This window comes from Oryzias melastigma, linkage group LG22 (assembly GCF_002922805.2).
Source record: "Oryzias melastigma strain HK-1 linkage group LG22, ASM292280v2, whole genome shotgun sequence".
NCBI lineage: Eukaryota > Metazoa > Chordata > Actinopteri > Beloniformes > Adrianichthyidae > Oryzias > Oryzias melastigma.
In genome coordinates, this window is record NC_050533.1 from 5,164,425 (window position 1) to 5,180,046 (window position 15,622).

Sequence of the window (15,622 nt, forward strand, 5' to 3'; positions counted from 1 at the left end):
TAGAAACTGAAACGTAAAAAACAAAAAAACATTTCAGAAAGTAAAAGTTATTTACAGAAAGGAAAAGGAAATGTTAAAAACCCAAGAACAAATGGAAAAACTTGTAATATGGAGCTTCACTGATTAGGTGATGACATTTGTCAATCATTTCAACTTAAAGTTATTTGGCATGAAGCAATACTGATATCATCATCCAATCAGCAATGTCATATTGTACCTACCGTATCTGGTTTCTTCATTTTTCAAAATTTTCATTTTGTTTTTTGTTATTTTTTTTTTTTTTTAATGTTCTGGTTTCTGGAGTTTTCTTTTGTTTTCGTAAATGTAATACTTTTTTTAAAATATTTGTTTTGCTTTTTTAATTGATGTTGGGATATTTATAATGTTTTTGCGTCAAATTATTTGATTTGCACTTCAGGGTCACCATATTTTTTGATAATTGACGACATACATTAAGAAAATTAAAAAAATATATTTTTTTAAAATTTAAATAAATGTGAATCAGGAGCAGATGAAAAAAAGCAGCTTGAAAAAGATTTATTGTATCTCACCCACAACTCAGAGGTGAATTTTAATGAACTCCTGCTGCTCTGCAGGAACTATGTCCTGGAAAACAACAGTTTTTTTTAAATAATTTTGGCTAAAATGGCGTAATCACAATTAAAAGACCACTGCTGAACCATTTTTTAAATCAATCTAAACATGATTTGAGTCTGTATTTTTCTACTCAGAGTTTCATAAACATCAGGAAGATCAGAACTCATCTTTTCATTTATGGAAACCAATAGCTGTTGAAGGATTTGTCCTCTTTTGGTTTATTTACTCCAGTGATCTTCTAACCAAGTCTGCAGAATAAAGCTTCTATAGATGATCCAAAATCTGCATTATGTATTATTTTTAATGATCAAGAAGCCAATGCGTCACATCACAATTCAGATCTGGATTCAAGTCCAGAGCCATGACGCTCAACCCAAACTTCTTGCCTGATTGTCCGCATCATTCTGCTTATGGCGCTCTGCCAACTGCCTGGTGTATCCGTGCACCCCTGAGTGAAACTCCAATATTCCAAAAACCCTTCTGTGCAGCTTTTATAAGCACTCAGGAAAAACCCAGAAACGATTGACTTGTGGGATTTTTGTGGCTGAAACATTATTTTTTTAACTTCCAGTGTGTGACTCCGCCTACTTTTCCTTATTTGTGTGGATAAAAGAATCAGCTAAATGTAAGGACATTGTTCACACATTTAGTCTTGAAAGGCATTGTGGGAAAATGTGTAACTTCTGACAATATAAACGAGCAAAATGGGATTTAAAAATAGGTTTTAAAGTACAAACTTGATCTTTTAGTGAGTAAAACTTTCTAAAAAGGATAAAAAATATATGCTTATAAAGAAAATATATTCCTTTTATATGTATGGTACATAGTAGTATGTGAAAATCTTGTGAATAACAGACGGAGATATTCCTGCTTATAGATCCTGAGAGAAGAAAAGCAGTCGGTTAATAACTAAAGCTGCAGGATCCAATAAGATAAATGCTATTGATTGTTTCTCTAAATGTGCTTTTGCTTTTCATTGTATAAGACTTTGTTGGGTTAGAAATAAACAATACGGGTCTCTCACAAAGGGTCAGAGTTACATAAAAACAGAGTGCTGGGCGCAGAATAAGCTTGTAAACATAAGCAATCGTATCAAATTGCAAAACGAAAAAGGAAATGTTCTTTTTTATGAGTTTTCATTGAAGGAGTTTGATATCTCTGCCTCTGTGAGAAGCCCTAATGCCAGAACATAAATCCCTTCCAGCTGCGGGTGTGCTGCTCCGTAGCTGTGAGGATTCTGCATTATTCATGGAGCTCATGTTCTTTCTCAACTGTGCGCCCTCATCAGATGAGCGCGAGGCAGTTCAGAAGAAAACCTTCACTAAATGGGTCAACTCCATCCTCTCTCGAGTCGGCTGTCGCATCTCTGACCTCTACCTGGATCTGCGGGATGGACGCATGCTCATTAAACTGCTGGAGGTGTTGTCCGGCGAACGACTGGTAGGTAGATTTTATGGATTATCCGTTCGTGTTTTAACATTATTTCAGACCTTTTTGTCACATTTTGAGTCTTACATTTGCAGCCAAAACCCACTAAAGGTCGCATGCGCATCCACTGTTTGGAAAATGTGGACAAGGCCTTGCAGTTCCTCAAAGAGCAGCGGGTCCACTTGGAGAACATGGGCTCCCACGACATCGTCGACGGCAACCATCGCCTTATCCTGGGGCTCATTTGGACCATTATCCTGCGCTTCCAGGTAACAATAGCTCTGCTGCCAAAGTGAAGGTGAACCACATAACTGTATGTTGACCTTACACAGCATGACTCTAAAGACACGTTTCCCAATTCCCTCACTACTCCTTATCTCCTAAAAGACCATCCAGTGTCCTGGATTTTAATGCAGTTCGGACACCATGCTTAGAAGTTTTTTTTTTTTTAAAGGTTAAATATGACGCCACCCATTTGCCAAAGTAAAAACCTAAAAAATATGGACATTTTACAAAGATTATTAATAAATCCACTGATGACAAGTATAACTTTAAAAAATGTAGGTTAATTTCTTTTTTAAATGAAAAATTGTTCAAACACAATGCATTGTGGTCTATATTTGCCAATCTAGTGAGCATAGATCTAGATGCAGACAAGTTTTTTTCTGGGACTTCTGGAAATTTTCTTGGACACTGGATTTTGAAACTGTGCGATAAAATAATGAACACCCTATTGAGTCCACTAAATAGTGAGGAAACACAACCGGAGTTTTTTGCTGTAGCTGTAGCTGACATAGCGTATGTAGCATGCTGATGCTAATTCTTTTCAAAAGTAAAATATCTGTAAAAACGATACCGTAGGCAAGAGGGAACCCAGGAGTAGAAATGACTTGAACCAAAACTGCATGAAGTTTCAAAAAATATTTAATAACAAAAGTTCACTCAAAAATAAAGTAACTCAAAATACAACACCATAACACTTTGAACACATTGAAATCTTACTAAAGTGTCTCTAGTGCCTGAGAAAAATTAGGATTTTTTTTTCAATCATTTGTAACTGTTATTCTTATTTTTAAGAGTACAGTGTTTCCTAGTTTTTTTATCACGAGAGTTAAATTCTAAGAAAAATACATGATAAGTGAAATCTATGGATTTGTTTTCTTAAGATAGGGACAGCATATATTAAAACTATATTATTATAATATTTAAAAACATATTATCATAGTCTTATAATCTAATTTCTGTTTGCAGTCCTTATTGAACTGTTTTAAGACTGTAAAAAAACCTTAATATACACTTTACCTTATAAACTTTTCTCAGACAGACATTAACAAGATCAACAGCCAATTAAAATGCAGAAACAAAAAGGCTGCCTGATAATGGTTTTATTTTAATGTTTTATTTTGAAAGGTTTCTTCCATACGAGTGAAACCGCGACTAAAGAAACGCGAATAAGATGGGGAACACTGTTTTATATATATATATATATATATATATATATATATATATATACAGTATATAGATTTAAATATTGTTAACATTCCATTCAACATTTGAGAAATGGACATGAAATTGCTCATTGTTCTGGTTCCATCAGGTCTGGAAAGTGTCTTCAGGTTCCTGTTAGAAACCAAAACCATCCAGAACCGTCAGCCTTTAATCCTCTTCGATGGGCCGTGTATTTATTTTTAATTCGACAGGAGCACCGCTATTTTTAGACGTAATAGTTCAAACAATATGGCATGCTGCATTATTCAGTCTTTATAAGGAAGAAAATAAAAGGACTTGTCCTGTCTTTGTCTCTCTTTGTGCATAAACCGAGGAGAACCAAAGCTGGCTAAATTTAGCCCTCTCTCAGGACTTGTCCCTCAGATTACATTCCTGCTCTTATTACGGTGTGAGACTAACAGAAGTCGAATCGATGCCACTTGTCTGTCATTTAAATCAAGTATTTCAGAGGAATAAAAGTGACTAAAAAATGTAATAAATTCAAAATAACAATAATAATAGCACAAAAATCCTAATAGTTTGTTGCTCTTTCGTTAGTAAAATTTGACTATTTTTTAAACTCAGATCCAGGACATTATTGTGGAAACGGGCCAGGCGGACCAGAAGGAAACACGCTCAGCTAAGGATGCTCTTCTTCTGTGGTGTCAAATGAAAACTGCAGGGTAAGTGCTTTCCTCCACCTTTAGCATCAGCGAGGAGCTGTAAATACCCCGCGGGACTCATTATGTGAGCGCGAAAGCAGGTGTGGAGCTGCCGGTGGTGGAAGTTCTGCACCTTTTGCTTACGTGAATAGTTCTGCAGAGCACATTTTAGTCCAGACATTAAAACAATAACATTCAGTTGTCTCCCAGAAAAAGGTTGAAAAAGTTCTTTCTTGTGGTTGTAGTTATCCCAACGTCAACATCACAAACTTCACGACCAGCTGGAAAGACGGCATGGCCTTCAACGCTCTCATACACAAACATCGGTAAGAGGAGATGAAGAAGTCTCTCCATTCCCGCTCAGACTCTCCTCTCATCCCTCGTATTTTGTCTCTCAGGCCGGATCTGGTGGACTACGAGAGACTGAGGAGATCCAACCCAACCCACAACCTCCAGAACGCCTTCAACGTGGCAGAGCAGAAACTCGGTGTCACTAAACTGTTGGACCCAGAAGGTTGGTGACTGGACTTGTATCAAATCTCTCTGGAGAACGACGCTCCTAGAAAAATGCCTCTCTTTGTTTTCCAGATGTTTTCACAGAGAACCCCGATGAAAAGTCCATCATCACATACGTTGTGGCGTTTTATCACTACTTCTCAAAGATGAAGCAACTGGCAGTGGAGGGGAAGAGAGTTGGGAAGGTGATTAGAAAACACCACAGATACAAACTCACTGGTTTGTTTCCTTGTTTACCTTTAGCTTTGCTCATCAGGTTCTGGATAACGCCATTGAGACTGAGAAGATGATCAACAAGTATGAGACGCTGGCGTCAGACCTGCTGATCTGGATCGAGCAAACCATCGTCGTGCTGAACAACCGCAAACTTGCCAACTCTCTGACCGGAGTTCAGCAGCAGCTTCAGGCTTTTAACACCTACCGTACCGTAGAGAAGCCACCAAAGTGAGTGTGTTTGACCTTGTTCAAAGTTTATTCTTAGTTTGTTTGGCTGAAATGTTGCGTCTGCTGTCTGTTAGGTTCCAGGAGAAAGGTAACCTGGAGGTGCTGCTGTTCGCCATCCAGAGCCGGATGAGGGCCAACAACCAGAGAGTCTACACGCCTAAAGAAGGAGCGCTGGTTTCAGATATTAACAGGGTGAGATGGGTTCACTTTGGAAAAGCCTCTTTTTGTCAGTGAAGAGCTAAAGCCTTACAATATATTTTTAAAATCATTCCCAGTGGTCTTTAATTTTGATTATGCAGCTTTGGGCCTCAAATCAAGGTTTTTAAGACATATTTTCTGCAGCGCATCCGGAGTTCATTCAAAATTTGCCACTGTATTGTGGGAAAAGGGACTGTTGGCAAGGAACTAAATATACATTAAAATCCCAGCATTCCTTTGTTTACACCAGGTGTGCTCATTAGATCATGGGCCATCAAAAATAAATAAACAATATATATATATATATATATATATATATATATATATATATAAAATACCGTCACCAAATGGCAAGAACTCCTGAATTTCAGTTGGTCTTGTGGTGACGAGGATCAATTTTTTAAACAACAAGACAAGGGATTTAAAGACTAAATTTATTTGTGTTAACTATGTATTACTAAAAAATAAACTCATGTCAACCAAAAATAAAGTAACTGTAATTTTTGATGTGAACTGGAGGTTAAGCAGATAACCTGAGTTCCTGAGTACAGCTGATTCTGCTGCTCACCGCTGCTCCAAGTGATGGATCAAATGCGGAGAACACATTCCAGTCTAAAATTCCTCCTGCATTTGTAACCATCGGCTCATTTGCGACTGTAAGTTCAGAACCTTGCAGACACCCAGGATGTCTCTCATTATCCGACGGCAGGCTTGGGAGCGTCTGGAGAAGGCGGAGCATGAGCGAGAGCGCGTCCTGAGGGATGAGCTGATCCGGCAGGAGAAGCTGGAGCAGATGGCGAGGAGGTTTGATCGGAAGGCTGCCATGAGGGAGACGTGGCTCCTGGAGAACCAGAGACTGGTGGCTCAGGTGAGTTAAGGAGCAACAAGAGTCATCGTCACGTTCAGTTAGATAATTAAATTTGAGTAAAAAATGTTGGAATAATTCATTTTCTAACCCAAACATTTATATTTACATAATATAATTTATCAACTGTTAAAATATATGAACCATTTGTCAGAAAATGAGATCAATCTTGACGCCTTTTGATCCTGTCGCAGGATAACTTCGGTTATGACCTTCCAGCCGTGGAAGCAGCAAAGAAGAAGCACGACGCCATCGAGACGGATATCGCAGCCTATGAGGAGCGTGTTCAGGCCTTGGTGAACATCTCCAAGGAGCTGGAGTCGGAGCGTTACCATGACGCCAAAAGAATCGATGTTCGAAAGGACAACGTCCTGCGACTATGGGACTACCTGCAGGAGCTGCTGAAAGCCCGAAAGCTGCGTCTGGAGAAGAACCTGACCTTGCAGAGGATTTTCCAGGAGATGCTTTACATTATTAGCTGGATGGATGAAATGAAGGCAAGATAAATCAAATTAACCAGTTTTTCTCCAAGGAAATTGAAATACAACGTGTTTCCTTCTTTCTTCAGGCTCGGCTGCTTTCTCCAGACTTTGGGAAGCACTTGCTGGAGGTGGAAGATTTGCTACAAAAGCACGCTCTGTTAGAGAAAGACATTGCTCTGCAGGCAGAGAGGGTACAGAACGCCAGCGCTGCAGCTCTGAAGTTTGCCAATGGAGACAGTGAGTACAGCAGCTTCATTTTGTGTTGCTGCGAGAGTTAAGTTTTAGTAGGTGGTGCGTTTCCATTAACTCAGAAATTTTGGAAATTGGAATTTCGATAATAAATTCTCCTAATAGAAACACCAAAATTTCTAAAAAACGTGCATTTTTTCCATTTTTTTGCGCTTAAAGGAGGTGATATTTGGGGCAAATCAAAATAGACATTTTTTGCAAAACTGTTATGGAAACACTTTTTTCGAAATAAATGCGCTTCTTGTTATGAAGAGTCTGTACAGCGGGCGCCATGAGAGGTCCCACGGCGTTCACATAAGTTGCGTGTTATGGGGAACTCCTCCGTAAAATCACCAACCAAAGTTTCACCTTCACTGCACTTTTTAAGCTGGCACCCTGAATTAGACGCAGAACCAACAGGTGTGTGTGTAACTACAGAGTGTGTGTGTAGACAGGCCCCGCCCATTCTAGTTTACTATATAGACCTGGATGTTTTATGATGTTGTTTCCCTCTGTTGCCATCGTCTTTTTTCTCTAAACCCCCTATCTCTATCCCCCATCCCCTCCTTCTTCTTTTCCGTCCGGTCCAACAAAACAAAAACAAAACGTAATCACTATGGATAAAGTTTAGCATTAAATACAGGACAAGTTAATAAAAATACAAAAAAAAATGAATTAGACGCAGAAGTCTCCTTTGAAGATGACCGCGAAAGCCGTGACAAACTTAAATAGATCTGTCATATTTTCAGATTGGAACAAAAGGTCCATCTGCTCACTTGTTATTTAATCCTATCTTTTTACATGTATCTGATGAGACTGTAAATGGACTAGGTGCGCTGCACGCCAGTGACGTCACCCAAATGCTCCCAATTTAGTGAATCGAATAAAAAAAATACTTGTTCACCTCCATGTTTTTAATGACTTATCGCGTGAATTGGTTTCAGCTTTATTGTAAAATTATGATTTAATGGAAACTGTCATTTTGAAACTGTGTTTTTTCTAAATTTCTTGAATTTCGATAAAGTTTTGTACAAATGTGTAATGGAAACGCAGCTAGTTTATTTTTTTTCCTTTGCAGCCTATAAACCGTGCGATCCTCAGGTGATCCGTGACAGGGTGCAGCACCTGGAACTGTGCTACCAGGAGCTCTGTGCTCTGGCCGCCCAGCGGAGAGCTCGTCTGGAGCAGTCGCACCGCTTCTGGAACTTCATGTGGGAAGTGGCGGAGCTGGAAAGCTGGGTCAAGGAGAAGGAGCACATTTTCTCCTCCCTGGATTACGGCAAAGACCTGACGAGCGTGCTGGTGCTCCAGAGCAAACACAGCGCCTTTGAAGACGAGCTGGCGGCACGCTGTTCCCACCTGGGGCAGGTTCTAGCAGAGGGGGAGAAGATGATCCAGGCGAACCACTTTGGTTCCCCAAAGATCCAGGAATGCATGGAGGACATCGGGAGGCAGTGGCAGCAGCTGGAGGAACTGGCTGCCTTTCGAAAGCAGAACCTCCAGGACACTCAGACGTTCTTCCAGTTTCAGGGCGATGCGGATGACCTCAAGGCCTGGCTCCTGGATGCCAAGAGACAGATGAGCAGCGAGGATGTGGGAACTGACGAGTACACAACCCAGCGGCTACTGAAGAAGCACAACAACCTCAAGAATGAAGCCATCAAGAATGGAGCCACGATTGATGCTCTGTCCAAACAAGCCAACGCTCTGCCAGAGGAGCTGCAAAACACTCCTGATATCCAGAGACGTCTGAAAGACATCAAGGACCTCTACATGGAGCTGCTGTCCCTGGCTGACCTGAGACAGAGGAAGCTGGAAGACGCCATGTCTCTGTACACTATCTTCAGCGAGACGGACGCCTGTGAGCTCTGGATGGGGCAGAAGGAGACGTGGTTGGTGGATTTGGAGGTGCCCGAGAAGCTGGAAGACTTGGAAGTGGTCCAGAACAGGTAGACTGATGCAAATCATACAAAAAAGAAAACAAAAAGCTCAGTGACTTATAGTTTGATTGTTTAATTGGATCATATCTTGTTTGCAGGTTAATCATTTTATCTCAAGATATGGCAAATGTTCAGTCAAGAGTGGACGACGTCAACAAAGCGGTGAAACAGCTGGAGGACAGCCGACATCCTCGCACCAAAGAGGTCAAGGAATACCAGATGCGACTCAATAAGAGGTGATTACTTCACATCAAGAAGCTTTATAGACCAATGAAAATGATGAAGTTTTTAGTATGTTCTTGTAGAATTTTTCAAAATAAAACAGCATTTCTTAGTATTTCATTCTTAATGTCACTGTGAATCAGGAACAGATGAAAAAAATTGAATTATTTGTTACGTAGAAACTACGCTAGGCTCTCAGCAACGGGGAGATGAAGGGGAGGTGGGGTTGCTCCGCTGAACTGCTGCTGCTCTATAGAAACTAAGTCAAAGAAAACGACAAAGGTTTTTTTATTTTGATTTATAAAAAACAGCAAAATCCTAATTAAAACTACTGGAAACGCTTTTAAAATAGATCAAAAGATGATTGGATTGGATCTTTGAAAAGTTGCTTATTATTTTTTTTGTCACTTAATAAGATTGCTGACTTTTATACAAAGAAATATTCAAATTGATAAATCAGGATGTTCAGAAATGAAATTGCTTAGAGACTTGTCTTGTAATTTTTATTAAAATTGTCCTAAACTCTCTTGGCTTTAGGCTAAACAAAGCCAGTCCTTCTGCTAAATGACTATTATTTTAGATAATTATTTCCAAATTGTCTCGTTCTTTCCAGGAAACTGCAGAGACTCTTTGAGAACACAAGCAATTACACAAATGAAACGTTTTAAAGGGATTCTTTATTCTTTCAGATGGGAGGCTTTCAAGGCCATGGTGGAGGAGAAGAAGAGGAAAGTCGATTCAGCCGTTAGTCTGCACAACTACTCCCTGGAGTGTGACGAGACGGAGGCTTGGATCAAAGACAAGACGCGGGTGGTGGAGTCCACGCAGGAGCTGGGCAACGATCTGGGAGCAGTCATGACCATCCAGAGAAAGTTGTTCGGCATTGAGAGAGATTTAGCCGCCATAAAGGCCAAGCTAACCTTCCTGAGGAAGGAGGCGGATCGGCTGGCTCAGGATCACCCCGAGAACGCAGCTGACATCTTGGCTCGGCGTGGAGACCTGGATGCCGCCTGGGAAACTCTCAGGAAGACCCTGAATGACAGAGAAGAGTCCCTCGGCGAGGTCAGCAAGCTGCAGACTTTCCTGCAGGACATGGACGACTTCCAGTCCTGGCTGTTTAAAACCCAGAAAGCGGTCGCCTCTGAGGACATGCCCACCTCGCTGCCAGAGGCTGAGGAGCTGCTGAGCCTTCACGACGCTGTGCGTGAAGACATCAACAGCCACGAGGAGGACTACCACCGAGTGAGGGACACTGGGGCTCAGGTCACCCAAGGTCAGGAGGATGATCCTCAGTACCAGCAGCTGGATCAGAGGCTGAAAGGCTTGGACCGTGGATGGTATGAGCTCCAGAAGATGTGGGACAGCAGGAAGGGCTTCCTGGATCAGGGTCTGGGCTTCCAGCAGTTCATGAGAGACAGCAAAGCTATCGAGGCCATCCTCAACAACCAGGTACCACACGGGACTGGTGAACTTATATGTTGATGCAGCTTAGAAGAATTTTGTGATGCAGTCTGCAGGTGTTGTGTTTGAAGTCCTGGATGTTGTTGCAGGAATACACCCTGGCCCACATAGACAAGCCCGACACCTTGGCCGGCGCAGAGAAAGCTCTGAAGAAGCACGAGGACTTCGTGAACACCATGGAAGCCAACGAGGACAAGGTGGACGGCGCCATGCAGAGCGGACAGCGGCTGGTGGACAGCAACAACATGTACTCTGGAAAACTGCAGGAGAAAATGGACTCCATCCGGGACAGGTTGGTCGGACACTTTTATTTATTTTTTGGCTTTATTTATTTAAAGTTTTTAATTTTTGCAGTTCATAAAATGACCTTTTCAAAACAACTTTAAAGAGTATAAGTGAAAAAAAATCTGTCAACGGAATTAATAGATTTGAAATAAGACAAAATTAAAGGTTTGAAAATATAAACACTTAAATTTATGCAAATTTCTCTGGTAATTTGAAATGTATTATGCTTTTAAATAACCATGTTTTGCTCAAAAAAGAGGGATAATTATCAACTTTTCTACGGTGGCCCAGAAGTGCCAATCACATCAACAAATCACGAGATGCAAAAACATTTTAAAGATCAGAACAACAATTAAAAAAATCAGCTCAACTATAAAAACAAAACGCATTACATTTTAGAAAACAAAACTTTTGAAACGAAAACATTAAATACAAAAATAAAAAAAACATCTTTCGGAAAACAAAAAATCTCAGAAAAATGTAACACAATGAGAAACCAGAAAAGGGACAGTAGATATTTTGGGACATTGATTACTGATACTTAATATCATCATCCCATCAGCGATTAATACCTATTATTTTCTGGTTTCTCATCATTTTGCTTTTTTAATTGTTTTTAATTGTTAAATGTTTTTGCGTAAAGTGATTAATTGATTACTTTTCACCCAGAAATATATCCTATTTTAAGAGCAACAATAGTCTAACTATCCTTATTTCTAGACAATAATAATCTTAAAACTCCATTAAAACAATTCAGGATTATTTTATCCTAAAGAGTATGCATAAATTAGTAAAAGAAGTAAAAAAACTAGTTTCCCCAAATAAAATTAATCTATTTCTTGAGACGAAGCCACTCACCATTTAAAGATAAAACGACAAAATATTTAGAAAGTAAATAAAAAAACTATTTCCTATAAAGATATTGCTTGGAATAAATATTTATATGATTTAATGGCTCAACAAGATGTTCAATAGTTATTGTCTTAAAACCAGTATTAATAAGGTATAAAAAAGGTATTTAAGCTAGAATTTTGAATAAAAATGCTTGAGATTTAGTGTTGTTGCAGTGTGGGAGTCACTGTTATTACATAATATATGTTTTCATATCTCTCTTTTGGTATACTTTTACCAATAAAAATGAAGTTTTATCATCTATCTTTGCTAAATTCCATCTTTCAGCATCTTTTGCAGAAAGATCCTCCTGTTTTCTTGAGTTTCGCCCTCAGTGACATAAAGGCTTTCTTATCACTATTATTAGCTTAACAAGAGGCTGCAGGGAGGACATGGGAGCTGCTCCCATTACCTCCCATTCTTCACTTTGATAGACAGGCACCGGTAATAATGGATATTGATCTGTAAGTGAGAGCTATTCTTCACGGTGAAGCAGAGGAACCCAGGACTTTTTCTCAGTCAAGCAGAGCCTTGAAGAAAAGCAAAGGTTTACTTGGTGAGAAACTGCATTTTAATGCGGCTATGCTTTTGTGTTTGCTCTTCAGGCATAACAAGAATAAGGAGCGAGCAAAGGAGGTGTCTGAAAAGCTGCAAGATAACCGTGACCTGCAGCACTTCCTGCAAAATACTCAAGATGTGAGTTTTTCTCGGCCAATCCGTGACTTATTTGTTTGCTCTTTTATTCGGGTACCTGATCCTGTTCGACTTGATTACCCAAAAGAGGACTCTTCCTGTGCATTTGTTACCATATCCTGTGTGATGGATGTGTCGCACTAACCAGCAGCTTTCACTTTTCCTTGCCTCAGTTGACTGTTTGGATCAACGAGAAGATGCTGACGGCTCAGGACACTTCATACGACGAGGCCAGGAACCTCCACAGCAAATGGCTCAAACATCAGGCCTTCATGGCTGAACTGGCCTCCAATAAGGACTGGCTCAACAAAGTCGACCAGGTCAGAGATCAGACTTTATTTGCGTTATTTAAGGTTTATGTTGATTTATTCTGGAATTATATTCCTGCTTTTTTATTATTCACAAATATGTTAAAAAGTTTAAAGTTTTAAAAATTAGCATTCTGCTAGCTTTTTGGACTATTTTGGCATTTACTAAGATTTTGGCTAATATTTGGCTAATATTTTAGCTACATGCTAGCTGTTTTGGCTAATTTAAGTTTTTATTTTTAAGTTTTTTTGGCCGTTTTGGAGTTAGGTATTATTTACAAATTGGCTGTTTTGGCTAATTTAGGCTTTTTTAAAGTTTTTTGGGGGATATTTTAAAGTTTAGCTATTTTTTCAGCTACATACTAACTGTTTTGGCTAACCTAAGTTTTTTTTTGTTAGGGTAATTTGGCATTTCACTCATATTTTAGCTGGCTATCAGCTTCAGTGATTTCAGCTATCAATTTCAGCATGTTCAGCTATCAGAACTAGCATCTTTAGCTGACAAATTTAACTTACAGCATTCACAAAACAGTTTTTAAAGTTTTAAACGTTCAGTTTTAGAGTGTTCAATGAATGTTTATCTTGTTCGGCCCGCGACCTAAGGTGTGTTTTGGGTTTTGGCCTCTTGTGCGATCGAGTTTGACACCCCTGTTTAAAAGATGATTGTTTATTTGAAGTTTTAAGAACAAAGTATTTTCTGGTGTTTTTTCCCGCACAGGAGGGGCAGGAGCTCATGGAGTCAAAGCCGGAGTTTGAGCCGATTGTGACGGAGCGTCTGGCTAAACTCCACGAGCTCTGGGACAAACTGGAGTCCACCACCCAGGAGAAGGCCCGGCTGCTGTTCGACGCCAACCGCTCCGAACTTTTCGACCAGAGCCTGGCAGACATGAAGAAGTGGCTCGGCGAGCTGCAGCAGCAGCTACAGAGCGGAGACGAAGACGTCAAAGACCTGACCAACGCCAACATCCTCCTCAAAAAGCATCAGGTGTGAATTAATTCATACACTGAAAAAATGTTTATTTCAAAACAAGTAATAAATATACAATAAAATATATTTTCTCTTGTTATAGATGACAAAAATATTACCAATAGAAGTTGTTTTAGTACAATTTCTTAAAGGACGTTGTGATGCCCTACTATTTAAGACAAAATAAACTATAAAATTAGCTATAAATACTTGTTTTTAAATCTTGTTGAGTGATTTGACTTCAAAAATATCTTATTTTGAGCAGAAACAACTTTTTTTGTTGTTACCTTACATAATATTAATCAAAAAGTTTAATCTGTAAATTGTAAGGGATTTTGTTTAAAGCAACAGACTATCTGGATTTGGGGAAACGGGAAAGTTTTCGATGACTTTTTAAACAAATTAATCTCAAAATGTGTATTTATAGTGTCAATTTAAGATGATTAAGGTGTAGAAATAAGAAGAGTTTCTGCTGTGTAAAATTCACCTACTTTATAGACAGAAAACTCTTAATATTATAATATTTCCAGAGCAATTAACCCAAATATGAGTGTTTATATCCAGTTTCATTGTTTAATTTTGTGTTAAAAGGTCAGGCTATTCCAATTTATTTTAAAAAGTCTTACTTAGACAATTTTTTTTAGTTTTATTGGCAGATCTATCCTGATTCTGCTCTTGAGCAGTTCCTCATCTTCCTCTCTAATCACGTCTTCAGATGACGGAGAACCAGGTTCGTGACCGCGCCCGGGAGCTGGACGAGCTCCAGGAGGCCGTCAGGAAGCACGGAGGAGGCAGGGAAGACGAGCCGGAGCTGGAGGCGGAGCAACAGGCCCTGCAGAGGGAGTTCCAGCAGCTCCTCACACCTCTGGCGCAGCGCAAGGGCAAGCTGGAGGCCGCCAAAGCTGTCCATCAGTTTTACCGGGACCTGGCGGATGAACTTGTAAGCGTGCATGTAACTTCAGGGGAAGGTCGAAACGTCACTGCTGGTTTCTCAAAATAATTGATAGCACATTTAAATAATTGGGGTTAAATTTGTGCCAATCAAGACCTTTTTTGCATTTGTGTCAACTTTTATCAGTGCAGAACAGCAAGGAGAGGACTCACTTTAACCCTATACAACCATTCACTATATTTTATTCATGCATTTCTGAGACTCCTATCTCATTAGCATGATTAAAGCTCGCCTTTAAACCCTGTTGTATCTAATTTAGTCCATGTAATGAATTATGAATCCACTAGGGGCAGTAGAGGCACTTCTACTGCTCATTTAAAAATGGCTGCCTCCATGAAACATTTTTTGGCAGGAAAAGTTTAGCTAATTTTAAAAACTTTGAGGTTAAAATAAGTCATCTCTTGTTATTCCTTTTTTTAAAATGACTTAATGCTGCATTAAAATACTGAAAAATGTGTTGATAAATAATTATTTTTTTAATACAGGAACACCATGTTAAAAATGTGTAGATTTTGCATCTTAAACTAACATTGTTCTGAGCAAAAATTGACCAAATCATTGTTTCATAAGATGATAATTATTTCTTATAAGAAAGTGATATTGTAAAACAAATTACATTTTCTGTCAATTCCTCGATGTAGTGGTGGTTAAAACAAGGTTAAAACCTAAATTAAAGGTCAAAACTTTTTTCTTTTATCTTTTAGCTTAACTATTCATCTTGCTGTACAAAAAAACTTGTATTTTTGTGCTTATGCTTTCATGCTCAGATCTACTTTTTCTGTTTTAGCTGTGGATTGAGGAGAGGATGCCTCTGGCAATGTCACAGGAGCATGGCAACAACCTTCAAACGGTGCAGATGCTTCTGAAAAAGAACCAGGTTGGAATTTGCAACGGCCCTTCTCTTTCTTGTTTATTCACTATAACTTTTTTTTGGATGGAACTCAGAGATAGAAGCTAAAGTGATCATTTTGTAGCACATCTGTTTGACTTTACAC

The 15,622-nt window shown here is 39.3% G+C and overlaps 1 protein-coding gene across 1 annotated transcript in view; it reads left to right on the forward strand.

The window, feature by feature from the left end:
• The window catches only part of sptb (spectrin, beta, erythrocytic), a 48,136-nt gene that overhangs the window by 19,298 nt on the left and 13,216 nt on the right, over positions 1 to 15,622 (forward strand). The window contains exons 3-22 of the mRNA XM_024270293.2: positions 1,886 to 2,037; positions 2,121 to 2,294; positions 4,099 to 4,196; positions 4,421 to 4,501; positions 4,574 to 4,689; positions 4,764 to 4,876; positions 4,948 to 5,135; positions 5,210 to 5,327; positions 6,043 to 6,201; positions 6,393 to 6,695; positions 6,767 to 6,917; positions 7,987 to 8,857; positions 8,947 to 9,084; positions 9,760 to 10,519; positions 10,621 to 10,823; positions 12,313 to 12,403; positions 12,574 to 12,720; positions 13,427 to 13,693; positions 14,391 to 14,615; positions 15,415 to 15,504. Coding sequence (XP_024126061.1) covers positions 1,886 to 2,037; positions 2,121 to 2,294; positions 4,099 to 4,196; positions 4,421 to 4,501; positions 4,574 to 4,689; positions 4,764 to 4,876; positions 4,948 to 5,135; positions 5,210 to 5,327; positions 6,043 to 6,201; positions 6,393 to 6,695; positions 6,767 to 6,917; positions 7,987 to 8,857; positions 8,947 to 9,084; positions 9,760 to 10,519; positions 10,621 to 10,823; positions 12,313 to 12,403; positions 12,574 to 12,720; positions 13,427 to 13,693; positions 14,391 to 14,615; positions 15,415 to 15,504 — 4,445 coding nt within the window. The remainder of the gene's footprint in view (positions 1 to 1,885; positions 2,038 to 2,120; positions 2,295 to 4,098; positions 4,197 to 4,420; positions 4,502 to 4,573; positions 4,690 to 4,763; positions 4,877 to 4,947; positions 5,136 to 5,209; positions 5,328 to 6,042; positions 6,202 to 6,392; positions 6,696 to 6,766; positions 6,918 to 7,986; positions 8,858 to 8,946; positions 9,085 to 9,759; positions 10,520 to 10,620; positions 10,824 to 12,312; positions 12,404 to 12,573; positions 12,721 to 13,426; positions 13,694 to 14,390; positions 14,616 to 15,414; positions 15,505 to 15,622) is intronic.